Raw genomic sequence first — 17806 nt, forward strand, 5'->3', positions numbered from 1 at the left:
CACTGGTATGTACAGTACTGTGTGTGTGTGTGTGTGTGTGTGTGTGTGTGTGTGTGTGTGTGTGTGTGTGTGTGTGTGTGTGTGTGTTTTAAGACCTGAGGCCGAAACTACAAATGCCTTCTAAATCAGTAGTTCTCAAACTGTTTTGTGTTAATAACCCCCAAAGCAAGGTCCAGCCATGTGACAAATTAATAAATGACAAACTCAAGAATGAACGTGCGCACAGTGCACACAAACCTGAATGTGAGCCGTAAGTGGCTCACATTTAGGTCGGTCAGTATAGGGACCTTAAAACTAAATTGGCTAAAATAGAACAAGCTGTACAATTTTTGCCTATTGACATCCAGGTCTCCGATTCCCCGGCAGTGACCCGTGGTTTTCCACAGCGAGTCCACCTTTCACAGCTGCTGTCATTCAAAAACGTGTGTTTGTCCTTCATTAGTATGTGTACGTAGACATTATTTATTATTCCATGAAATTATTTGTGCACACTAATCTATATCATTCCGTTCATTTTACTCCAATGTAGTCTGTGGTTCTTATGATACAAGTTACCCATTAAGTCACTGAAATAAGTAAATGCAGAAGGCGTCACCTTCAGGAAAGAGGATGACATTGAGCTGTTTCCCTCTATATAACATGCATGGCCCAAGGGCACATGCAAGCCCAGACCAGTCCAGACCTCCTTGACTCAGGATATGACAAAACATACTGGACACACCCAAGCCACCACCTGTAATTAGCATTGTTTGAACAGGGGAAGTGCATTATTGATGATATTTAACTCGTCCTATGAATGAAATTCCACGTTTCATCACTTGATTAATGATTGAACTGTAATCATCAGAAGTGAAGTGTAATCATTTTCAGCTAGGAAAAATATATTTTGTAGTTTTCTGTATCCTATACAGTATCATGGAACCACTTAAAGTAAAATGAATGATTCTGGATGTCAAGCAAACAAGAATATATTAAAGATACAGTAACTAGATAGTAAAGTCCTCACGTTTAAATGACCACATCTTCATATAATTGGTCCTCACCAATGTTCATGATAACATTTATTTTGGTCTCATAGGACGGCTGTGGGTAGTTCAGAAACCCGTCCACCATAGTGAGATCATCGTTAGGCAGATTAGTTTTTTAAACAAGATTTTAAAAAATATATATATTTAGATTTCACTGTTACAACAGGATTTAACTGTTCTCTATAGACAGCACATGTTACCAGCAACAAATAAATAAAAGTGGGTTATAGCCAACTGTATACTATGCATGAATGAGCACTTGTGTTCTGTGACTCTGTCTGAGCACCCCAGCCCAGTGAGACAGCTTGGTGGACACAGCACAGGCCAAGTTCTTACGTAAGAGGTAGAGGAATGCTGCCGTCAGGGGAGAGGGGGCCCACTCCCCTGAGCAAAATAATATGCTCTCCATAACTACAGTAGGTTACTAGAAAAATTTTAATGGTTTTCAGTTCAGTCACTTTTATTTACACTTTACAGATTGCATTGCACAATCACTCTGCCCCAAGTAATAAAAATAGGTCCTACGGTAGAACAAGAACAATTTTAAAGTACAAAAATAAGTTATCAAGGAAATACTGTCTCATCAACATAAAACTACATCTCAAACCAGATACTTTAGACTTGATTCTGTTATGTGCCCCAATCAAAAAAAACTCATCTTTCTAGTAATACAGAAATGTACTGGCCCTAGTACCTCTGGGGTCAAGTAAGGCCAACAAAGCTTCAATACATCTGTTCAGAGTCTTGCAAAGTTCTGTCAAATAGAACAGTTCTCCACATGCCAGATTATCCATTGTGCCTCAGCTGAATGTAGTAGACAGAAGTTAATATAAATATACTCATAGACAGACTCATACTCATAGACATCAGTGATGTATACTGTTAATTACAACATTTCATACTCCCAATCCAGGACCAGCTGTTTAAACAAATGTCTAGCTTTGTCTCTTAAGATACTTCAGATTCTGTGCAGTCGATGAAAAACAAGATGAAATGCATGAACTACGACCTTCATTTGAAAATATACAGTACATAATAAAATAATCCTTATAACTTCAAACAACTTCCCCAGAAAGAGACATGGAAGTTCTCACATTTTGACTTTTATGTAGAAAACTACTAAAATACAATACTGACAATGTTTCACAAAACTCTGTGTTGGTGTAAGCAAACACCATTATTGCACTAATGTATCTTTATATGAGCCACAACCCCACATCAGTTCAGTCACTAATTAGCCTGTCAATGTTGAAACTAATGATTGATTGGCTGCCTCTAAGCCAATGGGAGATAAAAACCCACATTCTGAACACTGCAACATGAAGCCATATCCTCAAGCCAATTGGAGATAAACCCATAGTGAGCTTGCTGCAACTGGCAGTTCTGACGTGAGAGATGTTAGGCATATGTGGCCACTGCATTGAGGACCTGCATCGCCATGGAAACACAGGGCACTTGCCCGATGATGTAGGCCAACGACCGTGTCGGTGCCCGCATGGCAAACAGGTAAGCCACGCTGTGTAGCGTCCTGGCGAGGAAAAACACCAAGAAATGCAGCCGGGCCACGGCCAATGAGGGTCCAGTAAGGCAGTAGACGGCCCCCACAAACATGAAAGGAAGAATGTTCTCCATGTCGTTGCGGTGAGCCCTGCATGGGAGACAAAATACAGTCAGTCACTCTGTATATCTACACCGTAAACTCCTGAGTGACAAGTTAACTCTGAGCGTGTAGAAATGTAATCAACTGGATCTGTACAGGCCCATTGGATCAGAGCTACTTGGTCAATATTGTCTTTTCCACATAAAACTGGGACGTTGACACACATCTGGTTTTTATAGAGCATTGCTCAATCATTCCCTCACTTCCCCAAATTCTTTCTGGATAGCATGAAGAATGCCCACAAACGTTACCTGCTCTGTTTTTGCCAGGAAGTGTAATGATAGAAGGATTCAGGTCATTAAAAACCCTGCATAGCATGAAGATTATTCTGTCATGACAGATGATCCATCTTAAGTCAAACACACTTAAGGTGGATCATGAACTTTCCTCTGAAGTGATGAAAGTGAAAAGTACAGTATGTTGGGGGAAAACCACTGGATTGCATTCCATGCTATAGACATTACATCAGGAGCTACTGTGGAGAATGATTAACTATACAAAATGAAAAACATCTGTTACCCAACATTCTGTCTCCAACAAGCATGACTTTATTATGATTCATTGCCATGTCACCTAAAATGCAATTTGGGAACCCATCTGGGGGGGGGGGGGTTCTGAATCTGTCTTGAGAGAGTACCTAAAATGAAATGTTCAGAAAGTCACATATCTCATAGGATTGCCCTCTGCCCATTTCCTCTGAGGTGGAAAGTCTGGTGACGAGAGGTTATCCACTGCCTAATTAAGCTGTGTTTTATTAAGCTGCAGAGCTCGGTCCCTGTAGCTGCTTCTGGGAATTCCTGACTCATCAGAATCTGTGGATGTCATAGACCCACAAGCCCCCCCAGCACCCCACCCACCCCGTTTCCTGTACAACCACAAAGGAAACTTAGAAAGAAATATTATCTTGGCAGGATAAAAATAAAACCAGCCACACACGGCACAAGCACAGCATTGGTAGAGTAGGAAAGGGATGTGATTATATCTACACTGGACCCTGAATGTCATAACATTCACTGATTAGGATACATTTGTGATGCTAGATAATCACGTGCGAAAACGATGAACAAATGTTTCCCGTCATTAAAAGATATAAAATATGAGTCTTCGAGGTTGATGGGGGGTGGAATCAGGGATTTTAAAGTTTAGTGTTGGGAAAGCAGCTGCTGTCCTCAGCACCACGGATCATTTCCTGAATGGCAAGTTAAAACAAAACAGGCGTTCGACCTGATAAAACACTGCTGTGGGTGAACTACCATTTAAACATTTAAACTCAATACAGGTTACCCCCAGAGGGGGCTATATTTGGTCCTCTCCTTGTTTCCCTCTACACACCAAAACTCTTCAAGGAACATAGTCGATCTACATGCTCACACTGCAAGCTTGTATTTTCACAGAATGTGGGTGAACATGCATTTATTCAATCCGATAACACGACTGTAGGTGGAGGGAGGGGGCATACGTTAGTCCGACATACCAATAGTCCGACATACGTGGCCATTAAGACTCATTGCTTCCTTATGCAGTTAGGGTTTGGGGTAGGATTAGTAATGTCGAAAAGACAAAACAAACAAATATGAATATTGACAAATTTGTAAACCTTGTTCTGTATATTTTTCCCACAGTATGCCCACAATAACCAGGATAAAAAACTAGAGATCATAAGAAACAGGAGAGGTTGGGTTGGTCATTAACTCCCCCGGTAGATGCTGCATTAAGGGTGAAGAATAGACCCAAAAGGCTTCCCTTTGCAGACGTTTAACTTTTTTTGAGGATATTGCCTGCCCTAGGGGGTAGGCCGACTATTTCAATAATACCAATACATTTTAGGGATGCTGCTGCAACTGATGCAACCTGTTGAGCACCGACGCGCCCTTACACCTGAAGCATGCAGGATTTCTCCTTACGCATATATAATTTGCAATGTCTTTACCTTCTACTTACTATTCTTAAAGGAGCACTTCACTCCTCACCATTTCAACCTTATCTTTGTATAATTAGTCCTCACTAATGCTCATTATAAGGCCAGACCGCACCAATGCACAAGTCGCAACTCCTTGCAACAAAACAAGTATGCAACTGCCATTGGGGATAATGGCTGCCAACTTGCCAAGTAGTTGCATGTTGTTGTGGCCTAAAACCGTAGATGGTATAATTTCTGTCTTGTCTACTCAGAGGTTGGCTGTGGATAGTTCATAAACCTGTCTAGCAATTTACATCATCATGGTAATTTCAAACAAGAATGTTAAAGTATGTTACATTCTTGTTTGAAATTACATGCGTTTTCCTTCTTTCTTCATGCCAGAATGGCTTGTATTAAAGCATGGTAACTTTCTATAGGATGAGACATTCTGTAGTTTCCATTAGCTTGGAACCCCCAGACCCATGATGTCATTGGTAGCCAGCTAGGCATACTAAACTGCCCACAGCCCACCTCTGACTGAGACACAGAAATGTGTTCCTTTAATTTGGCCTAACAATAAATAAAAATCTTATTAAATCATTATGAAATACATGCACTAAACAGACAACAGGCCTAAACAGTCACACTCCAAAATTCCATAAAAAATGTTTCACCCGTTGATTTTATAGTTATATATTATATTATAAGTTATATATATTTATAGTATAGAGTAGGCCACAAGTTACAACAGAATCAGCACAGCGACAGACAGACAACACAACACAACTATTCAATTCCAGGCTACTTTTTAGACATTATAAATTCAAATGACAATTCTTGTTTGATGACTGTATCCATTTCACACGAATGAAGTAGGCTAGCCCTGGTCCAAGGCTTCGCTGTAAGCCTTGGACCAGGGCTAGAAGTAGGCCTGAATAATTCCTATAGTGTCAGACTGCAGTCTCACCTTAGGCAACGTTCCACGGTGGGATCCTCTCTGCAGAACTGAAGACCCCCATGTCTGACTGCATCCTCAGGGTTGGCGAAAGCCTTCGAGCCAAGAATGGGAAAATAAATACTATAGTCATACTCTCTAGTCTCTTTCAAATGATGTGCGGTGCTGCCTTTAAAACATTAATGGATAGCTGATGTTTGTACACTCTCAGCCGGCTCTACAAACTCACGCATTGCGAATTTGTCTAGTTGTGGTTAAACGATGGATACCAGCTAGGATATTAGGTCACTCACCTTTTTTCGAAGCCTCACTTGTCCTGTTATTATTGCTAGGATGTACATCTTTATTACGAGAAGTACAGCATAGAAAATAAAACACGAGCAAACGCCATCATATATCATGATTGTTTTTTGTTGTTGTTGTTTCTGCTGCTTTAATTAAATCCACGAAATCCTTGTCAGTTGTTGTAGCCTGCTGAGGAGGACACGTTGCTGCCGACAGTGCCGAGAATGAAGTAAACTTGAAGTTCACTCTAAGTTTATATAGCGCCGCCCGCCCGCCCCCGTCCCTAGTGACGCATGTTTTGCTCCCACCCCTTGAGCTTTACGCCTAAAAACAATTACGGTAAATTGCCTACAATTTAAGGCTACAGTGTAATTTTGACAGATTGAAAATACTGTGATTTTTAACTGACAGAAAAAAGGGGGAAATGTATTTATGCCCCACACCTCTGCACGTCCTGGCGTGTTTGATGTGGTGAATGTTGGAGCAATAGATCACGTTTAAAGTGTTCCCCCTGGGCATGGAATTCACACCAGGTCGCTCAAATACCAATCTTCCACTAGCAGCACTGCAGCAGCATAATAGTTCGAAGAGCTTATTATAGCATAATTAGATTGAAGTGATATATAATTAATTTTGTCGGTTGGTAACATTATATAGGCCTATATGGATTTCATTTATTTATGGTTCTGGTTTGTCCCATATTGGCCTTATGGCCTATAGGCCTAAATCCTGTGTGTAGCAGCCTATACAGATGTCAGGAGTCAGCAAACATTGACATCTCACTCAGTAGGCCAAGGATAGCAATTAGCCTAAAATAGTAGATGGAAATTAATAAATAACAACATTGAGGCAAATAAATTATCATGGATAACTTAATCTAACTCAAACAAGATGACCAATCAATCTAGATCAAAATAGGCAAGCCGCAATAAGTATAGACCCACTAATAAAATTAGAAGACATTTCAGATTTTTATTGTGGTTTATATTATCACCCAACACAAATATGTTCATTTATGTATTACGCAGTATACAGTATCTCTCTCTCTCTCTCTCTCTCTCTCTCTCTCTCTCTCTCTCTCTCTCTCTCTCTCTCTCTCTCTCTCAGTATACATATAGCCTACATATATATGGCAGCCAGTTTCATCAACCCTTCACGGGCTCATTGTCAATCGCCTGTTCCCTGTGTCTGCGCCAGTCCACGGTGACAGAGCTCCCTGTGCTGGAGTCATCGCAACAGTCTTCAGCATCAGAGAAGGAGGACATGTAATGAAGACCAGTCACCCTGTGGTAGCCACCCTGCAGAGCCTCTGGATAGGCAGTGAGCTCCATAGACCTGCGGCTGGATCTATTCACCGACATATTCCACAGGTCAACTAGCTGGGAACATATGGCACAACCCATGGCAGCTCAGCAGATTCGGACGGTGACAGTGAAATAGCACAGACACCAAATTTTGAATACACATGTGTAGACATACAATGTAGTCACACTCCAGTAAGTACTATAAGTTAACCATGATTCATGACAGACATGACAGCAACTGCAGGTGACACAAGCTAGCAGACAGACAGGCAGACAGACATCACTTCACTATTACACATCTAAATTACGTAGTATCTGAGAGCATTGCAGTATCCTGGAGTGTCTTTCCCTGGAATGTGTTTATGCAAGTTCCCCTCCTGTCTGAAGCACTGCCGAGAAGAAGAGAGAGTGAGTGGCTGAGAGAGTGAAAGGCTTAGCATAGAAGAGTTTTCCCCCAGTGACCGCAGACCGCAGACCACCTCACATCCAACCCTGCCTGCAGGGCCTCATCTGGGTTCCTTGTGAGTTCAAAGGTCACAAAGTAGTAACCAGGCTCCTAAGATGCTTTTAAAAAACTGGCAGATTAAAGATCTAAATATTTACAGAGTTAGAGACGGTTCACAAGAAGAGGAGTTGAATCAGTGTGCTGGACTCCGCAGGCACAGTCCTTACAAGCCTCCTCAGTCCAGGCGACAACTGAGGACACACTATGCCCCCAATTAGTTGGGGGCATATCAAGCTTTGCTTTAACGTATGTAACTTCTCCTGTTGACACTTGAATGTTTTGATTAATAGGTAAAAAACTTCTTGCATCATGCAGTCATCTTCTATCTGTCTGAATTTTGTAGTTGTTTTTTTCTGATGCTTCAGACGTCTTGTGTTCAGTGAGAGTTCATAAGTGTTGTCTATAATGAAGTAGATCCTGAAAAGAAAAAGAGGACAAAAGAAATGTGTTTAGAGAAATGTCATATCTCACTAAGCTACATTGTGACAGGATCTATCGTGTTGGTCATGCTTTAGAAAAAGATGCTGAAAAACAGACACTCACATCTAAAACCTAAGAGGCTGGATCAAAAAAAGTCTGCACACCATTTTCACACCAAATATCTTTACTTAAATGGTAACGTTTTCAGCCGAAGCTCTTCCTCAGACAGTGTAGACCAGGGGATTTCAACTTGTGAACCAGGGACCACCACCCTGACTAAGAATCAACCTGACGACCACTGTTGTGTTGGGATGGGATATGGGCTAAGATTCATGCTTTCGTAAACACTTGCTATGCAATGCATCCCATGCCTATACAGTATACCATTGTTTCTCAACCGATGGTGACTAGTGTGGTCAATGGCATAATAGGCCTGCAGGTGGTCCAAAATGTTTTAAAATATAAAGAAAATGCCGTTGTTAAATGTATTAAAATATGTTTAAATATTACAGTAATTCAAAAGTCCATCAAATGTAAGAAAGTATTTGAATTAATACTGTTAAGGGCTTGATTTCATTCATTGCAACAAATTATATCAATCCCAGGCAAGTGGTCCAGAGCCAAAAGATTTTGGCTCTCTTTTTTGAGAACCACTGATATATTCCTATCCCACGGTTACCCTTATTCCATTCTCTTTTATCCAACCTTCCATTAAACTCAGATTAACTGATATACAGTAGCCTACTGAAAGAGCAATCAGGCAAGCTGGTACACTTAACTTTTCTTCCCAGTTAAATCTAGACTAAACTTCCCAGTAATTGACATTAACATTGATAGCCTCGCGTAGCCAGATAAATATCACTGTGTTCATTGTAAAGGCAGATAAGTCTGGCTACACAAGGCTACAAAACATTGACATACTTCCATGGAGAAAATACAAAATATTGACTTTGCTACATTACTAAATGCATGGTCAGGGACCACATGCAATACCTTCACTGACCACCAGTGGTCCACGGACCACCTGTTGAAAACCCCTGGTGTAGGCAATCCATTTTATATGCAGTGTGTGACACACCACACAGGTCTGTGGCCCATTGACCATCAGGCCCCAATCAACGTCACTGTCAGTGTCAGGTGACATTGTCATTGACAATTATACCAGTAAGACACCCTGAGGGTGAGAAGCACGCGACCTCGCCCTTTAGAGGCATGAGGCGTTAAAGGTCTCCATGATGTCACGTGATGTCACGAGGTCAGATCCATATATGGAGATCTAAGGGTCTCCATGATGTCAAGTGATGTCACAAGGCATGATGGATTGGCAACCATATATGTTGGTGTGACGGACGCGAGACGCAGGATTTCATAGTAAATGCGACCTTCGGACGCAACAATACAAGTCTCAGTGTAAATGCATCAAATATTGAAACATAAAAAACAAACAAAGCACATTCCTGTTTTCTCCAGACTTTACACAAAAGGACTCAGGCCAACAAGCCATCAATCACTCTACTGTTAAATAAGTTGGACCAATTTCATTCACCCTTGAATATGCAACATGCATGCATTTTTCCATTTTGTTTGCTTTCTGTGGACGTGCAACTTTTACATCACAGCAGCAATCAACAGATTCAGATTTGTGATAAGAGTTATATATGATGGTATAATCTGAACATAAGGTATTGGGAACAGGACAGGGCTACAGCCTACATGTGAAGGAATAACATATCTTCAGGCTGAAACTGTGAAAGGTCCTTTTTAATTAATAATTTCCACACAATCATAATAGAATTCCTACTCAGGTATGTCAAAGTTGGTCCTCCAAAGGATTAATTATAGTGATCCTTATAAACTTTCTGCATTGTTAGCAGAGGGTACCAAGTACCAACCAATTGTACCAGTTTAACTACCTGTACTTGGGGTGACCAAGACATTTGCATACATAATTGGTAATTATTCCAGTTCATTTGAACATATCAGAACATGCCCTCTTGAACTAGACTGTCTGGATAATATCATGCAAAGTTGAATGGCATATATATAGGCCTACAAGTTATTACTGAGTGTCAGTGATGTTCATCATCTGAACAGAAATGGAACTGTGGTCTGCTGTCTACCTGCCACACCCATCCCAACATGCTGGGGGGACATAGCAGGACAGCCCCATGGAAAAGGACTGTAATCTGGAACAACGGCATGTAGGCGACTGGCTACGTATTATGTTCATATATCTGCAACCTTGTTCTTTTCTGTACAATTATGATGCAAGCTAACAAGAGGTGCATTATTACAAGACTTTCACAATGTTGATTTATTCACTTATATTCTGTAATTTCAAAATATAATATGGGTCATCATATTTTTAGATGCCTGTGATAGCTAACATGTATTTGAAATTTGAAACATTCAAATACATGTTTTACTCTACAGTCGTCCTATCTATAGACTACTATGTCATAGATGGACTGTTGCTGTACAGAGTGCACTGTCATGCTCACACACATGCAGAAGAACACATGCTAATGGTCTGATGGGGTGTGTCGATTGAGCAGCTGCCATTATAGGTGTGCGTATGAGAGGGAGGAGATTCATGCAACAGAGAGGCATGATCCTTACCTACCTTTTAGTGTTACTGCTTCTGTCTCCCAACGGATGATCAGTGAGCATATACCGGCATATACGTAGGATGATCACTGTGCGTCCCTAGGATATGGTGTGTGTGCGCTATCCTCTCTTCATCTCCTCCCTCCACACTCCCTCTCTTGTCTGCCTCTGTCTCAACCAGTCAGATACAGCAACTCATACTGTAAGCAGAGGGCTACAGATGACATCATTGCTTCTCACTTATATTTTCATTTTTTTCTGTTTAAAACACACACACACACACACACACACACACACACACACACACACACACACACACACACACACACACACACAGTACTGTACATACCTGTGCATCTTTCTCACTCAGAGACCTTAAACAATGATGTTGCAGGTTAAATACATGCATGTTATTGGTTATTATCCCTCAGTACCTTATCAATGTGTCCTCAGAATTATATTGATCATATTACTGAAATAACACATAGATGCATGCATACAGTAACGACGCTGTGATATAATTTCCGATTATGAAATGAACATTAACTGTGCGCCTTTATGGTGATTGAGTAAAAGCACAATTTAAATCATTGTATTGATGCAATGGTGCTGTTTCTAGTCTCTCAAACAAATGCTTGTTTCAACAGTGGCTTTGTTGCAGCTTCAAAGTAATGAATTTCTAACCAAACTAGTATGTAATGTCATGTCATGTATATTTGGATGATTATGTAGTATGTCTGCTATCAGAATTAGATGAGAATGTAAAGGCTTGTGTATTTGTGGTAGAGTAGTTGTCTTGCTTCTACTTTCTTTGCAGCAGTATAGCTCAGGAGGTGACCGGCTTCTGGCATCCTGTGGAAGATTCCACTTAGAGTCTAGGTCCAAGACGGATGGAACCACTATAAACTGCTCTCAGTGAGCTATTCTAAACATATCTTATTCATTCCAATAAACCTAATATGTACCGTACTGTAACCCACCAAAAGGAATATTAAATGAAAGACACTTTAAAAGAGCACTTTCAAATAATTTAACCAGTCATGGAAGAGTAAATCAGTTAGTATCCCGTTAGTCCTGTGTTAGTATTGTTTGCTATAGACCAAGTGTCTTTTCTAGTGTTTGATTTAGTAGCAACATTATCATAACAGCCACTGTAACTGGAGAGAACATAGAACTCATTAAGTTATGTTACTTTCTGATATATGAATGAATAGTGACGAGTTGTGATTGATATCCCTCACTGTAATATTTGTTTTCAATCAGAAACCAGATAAATGGCACGATGCAAGACAAACTTTACAAGTGGAAATAATGTAATGTTCCCCCCAGTTATTTCTTAACAGCCGTCACTGCTGTTTAAGCACTTATGTGGGACCGTTTAACCCATTTAGACCTGAGGATGATTCTACAAATGTCTTCTGAATCCTGACAGTTTTCAGAAAAACCCTGTTTCTATGTCAGTGGTGCTCAAACGTTTTCATGTCAAGGACCCCCAAAAATATATTTAATTGTCCACCGACCCCCATCTGAAAATATGTTGTTCCAGGGACCCCGCAGAAGCACATACTGTATTTGAGTTAAAAATGTTCGCTCTGAAAGAATATATATTCAAAGAGCCACATTTTCACGATTTTTCTAAAAATAGCAGACCTACAAGCTTGTAGCGCAGCACTCTGTGGGATGTTGTATACACATGGGATGCATAGCAAGATGCAAGTTCAAGATACAAAAGCACTAATCTTAGCCCATATCCCCACCCAACACAACAGTGGTCCCCAGGTTGATTCTAAGTCCGGAGTTGCACTGGCGGTCCCTCATTCACAATCAGTTGAAAACCACTGGTTTAGGACATTTGGGCTTATTTTATTGCCAAAAAGTTCAAAGTTAATACTTTGTACTTTTTGGGGGCCCCTAAGCTTGAGCCTCCGTGTGACAGCAACGCGGCCACGCGGAGGCTGAAGCTCAGGGGCCCCCCTAGCTCAGAGGCCCCCGGGCCTGGGCCCAACAGGCCCGTTGAATAATCCTTCCCTGATTCTGAACCCCCCATGCACCATAGTATAAAATGCACTTTTTGGCCAGAAACCTCATCCTCTCCAGTCTCCTGTGTGTGTGTGTGTGTGTGTGTGTGTGTGTGTGTGTGTGTGTGTGTGTGTGTGTGTGTGTGTGTGTGTGTGTGTGTGTGTGTGTGTGTGTGTGTGTGCGCGCACGTGTGTGTGTGTGTGTGTGTGTGCACGTGCGTGTGAGAGAGACAGTACAACAGTGAACAAGCAAATCGCAGATTTATTTTTAAGGATAACTACGGGCATTAAGACAAGATACATGGCATTAGAGTTCAAACTTGGTATTCAAATCTTCTTTGTTTGACTTTGTTTGTTCATAATTGTTGTAGCTGCTACAACAACTGCATGTCATCATTGTCATGCAGTTGCATGTCATGAACTGCTCTCACCTCTCCTGGTCCTAATGCAGCTCTGCTGGATATCCTTCACACCACTGACACCTAGTGGACAAATTGCACTCGTAGTCCGTTCAGCAACAAAAGGCCACAAACGATAGGATCTACTGAATGTCTTCGAAGGTAGAGGTACTGTAACTAATATTAGTAAGAGAAATCTATGAAAATCTGGGAACTAAATCGTTACCAAGAAATTTCTTCACCAATGTGTTTCTAAATGTGTCTAATAACATGTACTAAAGGTTTGAAATTCAACTCCTGTGGGAAATTTAGTTATTAGCATAATATGTGACCATACCCATAACATCCTATATAAGGCCAAAAAGTCACATTTTCATCATTCTTTAAGTAGCATGTGACATATGAAACTAGGGGGTTTTCATGATTCTGAATCCATTCCAAGCATTAGTTTTGCACAAAAAACACTCCTTGGGCTAAATTAGGCCATATCCACTTGACCAAATGTGCTGACCTCATCACGTTTGTGATGACGGCTATGGCCGTTTTCCTCCCAAGGAGTGTTTTTTGTGCAAAACTAATGCTTGGAATGGATTCAGAATCATGAAAACTAGTTTCATATGTCACTTGCTACTAAAGGAATGATGCATTTTTTTTCTTTATATAGGATGTTATGGGTATGGTGGTATGGTCACATATTATGCTAATAACTCAATTTCCCCCGGGAGTTGAATTTCAAACTTTTAGTACTTTAGTTATTAGACACCTTTAGAAACACATTGGTGAAGAAATATCTTGGTAACGATTTAGTTCCCAGATTGGTCAAATACCTGATAAAAAAAAAATATATATATATATATATATATATATATATATAATATTTGCCCCATGTTCGAATGCCCCCGCCCCCTGTCAAAAATCGCTAAAAAGAAAAAGCAGCAAATAAATAAAGAAAAATAATAATAATAGGCCTACTCATATTTTTCTTCCTCTAATAACAACCTAAAACATGAACCTTGGTTGAAAAAACAAAAGCAAAGATGTCCTATATGAATTCCTTCATTCCAAACCAGACAATTAGGAGTGCAGACATGGCTGAACTGTTCAACAGGAGGAACCTGAAAACCACCAGAACCTCAATGAGTTTCATGGTCTCTCTGTTTCTTTGCTTTAATGAACCCTAGTGTCCTGGGTTAATATTGACTATCTACAAGCTCACAACGCTCAGACTATTTGAGCTTGTAGATATTATATTATTACTTGCTCAAACAGAGCGTGCAAGTACTGCGTTTGGCTGGGTATGTAGGCCTATGTCGGTGTCCTCTTTTGTTGATTATTTTGGTTACTTCACCATCAACAGCCAATAAGGGGGCACCATTCTAGGTGACGTAACTAAGGTATGTTTAATAACGGGTATAAAGGATTTAGAACAGCAGGTGCAGGTTGGTATCTCGACAGAGTGCATTTCTAGCTATAGCTGTTTGTGGCCAAGAGACTTACCATAGAGGGAAGGACCAAGAAGAAGGAGCGGACCAAGTATAGACTCGATCCTGAGGGAGCCCATGGTCAACTAAATATATACAGTAGTGTGAAGTGTATAAAGTTTGCTCTGAACTTGAAGGCAGATAGATGCACGAAGCCGCGTCTCTTATCAGACCTATGTTGTCTACCTCAGATACCTGTCCAGACCTGCCCGCAGTTAAACCAAAATGTTGCTGCTGTAACCAATGTGGAAAAGGCTTCACTTCAGTTTACTATCTCAAAGTACACCAAAGGATTCACACTGGAGAGAGGCCCTACAGCTGTGATCAATGCGGGACAAAGTTCATCACAATGTCTCATCTCAAGACACACAAGAGAAAGCACACCGGAGACAGGCCTTACAGCTGTGATCAATGTGGGGAAAGCTTCACTCAAATGTCTACCCTGAAGACACACAAGAGAAAGCACACTGGAGAGAGGCCTTACAGCTGTGATCAATGTGGGACAAAGTTCACCGCAATGTTTACACTGAAGACACACAAGAGAATGCACACTGGAGAGAAACCTTACAGCTGTGATCAATGTGGGACTAAGTTCACTCAAATGTCTAACCTCAAGACGCACAAGAGAATGCACACTGGAGAGAGGCCTTACAGCTGTGATCAATGTGGTGAAAGCTTCACTCAAATGTCTCCCCTGAAGAAGCACAAGAGAAAGCACACTGGAGAGAGGCCTTACAGCTGTGATCAATGTGGGACAAAGTTCACCGCAATGTCTACCCTGAAGAGACACAAGAGAATGCACACTGGAGAGAGGCCTTACAGCTGTGATCAATGTGGGACTAAGTTCACTCAAATGTCTAACCTCAAGACGCACAAGAGAAAGCACACTGGAGAGAGGCCTTACAGCTGTGATCAATGTGGGAAAAAGTTCACCGCAATGTCTACACTGAAGAGACACAAGAGAATGCACACTGGAGAGAGGCCTTACAGCTGTGATCAATGTGGGGAAAGCTTCATTAAAATGTCTGCCCTGAAGACACACAAGAGAATGCACGCTGGAGAGAGGCCTTACAGCTGTGATCAATGTGGGAAAAAGTTCACCGCAATGTCTACCCTGAATAGACACAAGAGAATGCACACTGGTGAGAGGCCTTACAGCTGTGATCATTGTGGGGAAAGCTTCGCTCATATGTCTACCCTGAAGACACACAAGAGAATCCACACTGGAGAGAAACCTTACAGCTGTGATCAATGTGGGAAAAGCTTCACTCAAATATCTGCCCTGACGACGCACAAGAGAATCCACACTGGAGAGAAACCTTACAGCTGTGATCAATGTGGGAAAAGCTTCACTCAAATGTCTACCCTGACGACACACAAGAGAATTCACAGAGGAGAGAACCCTTTTGGGTGTTGGCTCAGTTGCATAGAACATTAAAAACCACCAAATCAGTGCATCCATACTGGAGAGTGAAGTCTTCCTACTGTGACCAAACCAAGAATCCGTCTCCATTAAAAAGGAAGAACTTGAAGACCACCATTACTTCAGTATGTTTTCTCTGATCAGTTTCTTTACCTCAGATCCAAGCCGCCAATATTTCAATTTTCATAGACTAGTAATTTGCATAACTGACCAAATTTAAAAGATTCACTTCTATTTCTACCTTTCTTCACCCCCCCCCAACACACACACCCTTCCACACACACACACACACACACACACACACACACACACACACACACACACACACACACACACACACACACACACACACACACACACACACACACACACACACACACACACACACACACACACACACACACACACACACACACACACACACACACACACACACTTTTTGATGTTTTCCGCATTTGAGCAGGACAGTCTGTGAACTCTAAAAATAAAAAGGATCCTGAGTTGAATGACTTTAAGGATGGATCCATCAGTTAGTCAGGAGTGATTTGGTGCATGTTGTTATGACACTTTGTATCATTCTTTAACTGTATAGATTTGTGTTGTTCGACTTATTATTTCTTTGTTTAAAACTTTAAATACACTTTAAAAGCCTTTGTAGCTATTATAATGATTAGGAATTAATCATTATAATACACACTCACATACAACAGTCACAGATATATACAGGTCAAAGAGTGCACTGCACTGGGACCTTGACTGCATTTGTACTATTCATAGAACATTCTTTGGGGCACCTTGACTGCATTTGTACTATTTATACTACAATCTTTGGCTTGCCACATTGTTTCTTCAGGAACAATATTTCTAGTTATTTTTATTTATATTATGTATATAGCCTAATATATTTTAAAAAGATGTTCAATTAAATGTTGCAGCCCCATTTATGCATTTATTTCCACATAATATAATGCAATAAATTTAAGCTGTACTAGTAGCCGACTTAATAAACAAATATTACAAAACAAATTGTTTAAAGTATGCATTTTTGTTTTATTTTATTTACTAGCATAATAAAAAAAATCTGAAATAATTGCAATACATTTTCAGTTCTGTACAAAACCATTTTGTAGACACCAGATCACACAAATTCCAGTGGAGCCCTGAAAAATCATTGTTGCATGTTATGTTATACAGGAGAAATATTCACTATTAACAACAACACATCCACCCCAAATTCAATATTGTAATTAATTAATGGCGAATTGCTTTTTGTATTCTTGAATTTAGAGTGGACCAGTGGAAGGATGTGGAAAAATCACCATTTATCAGGTTCTTATAAGAAATAAATCTTAAATAGATAAATTAACATTGTGAGAGCAACATCTTTTTTTCCCAGCTATCAGCAGTTTCTTAGTGTATTTTCTTTTCCATCCAAAACTAACACAGATCATGCAGTGTTTTTCCCAGTTATATTCCTCCCCCAAAAGAGCTTTAGCTCGTCTTTGTCATTTAGTATTCAATGTCCTATTAATTGTGCATTGGGCAATCCAAGGGAATGCACACCAAACGCACTGCAACAGAAACAACAAGCCAGTGACCTCCAGACGGACCCACGGTGGTGTCAGGTTACGGGGGAGTGCTTGTTTTGTCTCACTCATGTCATGTCCACTAAATAACTCCTAATGATTCAATAGAATAGTAGTTGTGTCCACATAACCATTTTCTGCCAGGACCATTTCTTCCTGAAGGGGCATCATGTGAATGTGCGTAGAGACATTTGGTATGGTCCATGGTGTCTGTGTAGTGAGAGAGGCAGACATTG

The 17806-nt window shown here is 40.6% G+C and overlaps 1 protein-coding gene across 1 annotated transcript; it reads right to left on the reverse strand.

Annotated features, from left to right (window-relative positions):
• Positions 1–1675: 1675 nt before the first annotated feature.
• On the reverse strand, positions 1676–6047 carry ptges (prostaglandin E synthase). The gene is made up of 3 exons (XM_083793469.1): positions 5837–6047; positions 5556–5638; positions 1676–2676 (listed from the first exon to the last, which is right to left on the reverse strand). Exons 1-3 carry the CDS (start codon positions 5942–5944, stop codon positions 2427–2429), a joined length of 441 nt encoding a protein of 146 aa, XP_083649595.1. The 5' UTR covers positions 5945–6047; the 3' UTR covers positions 1676–2426.
• Positions 6048–17806: the final 11759 nt, after the last annotated feature.

Source organism: Protomyctophum parallelum, assembly GCF_964188405.1.
Source record: "Protomyctophum parallelum genome assembly, chromosome: 21".
Taxonomy (NCBI): domain Eukaryota; kingdom Metazoa; phylum Chordata; class Actinopteri; order Myctophiformes; family Myctophidae; genus Protomyctophum; species Protomyctophum parallelum.

Coding starts and splice junctions, on each gene's coding strand:
- ptges (XM_083793469.1), bottom strand. CDS start 5,944: ATGATATATGATGGCGTTTGCTCGTGTTTTATTTTCTATGCTGTACTT. Junction 5,639..5,836: donor AAGTGAGGCTTCGAAAAAAG/GTGAGTGACCTA, acceptor CTTGGCTCGAAG/GCTTTCGCCAACCCTGAGGA. Junction 2,677..5,555: donor ACCGTGGAACGTTGCCTAAG/GTGAGACTGCAG, acceptor TCTCCCATGCAG/GGCTCACCGCAACGACATGG.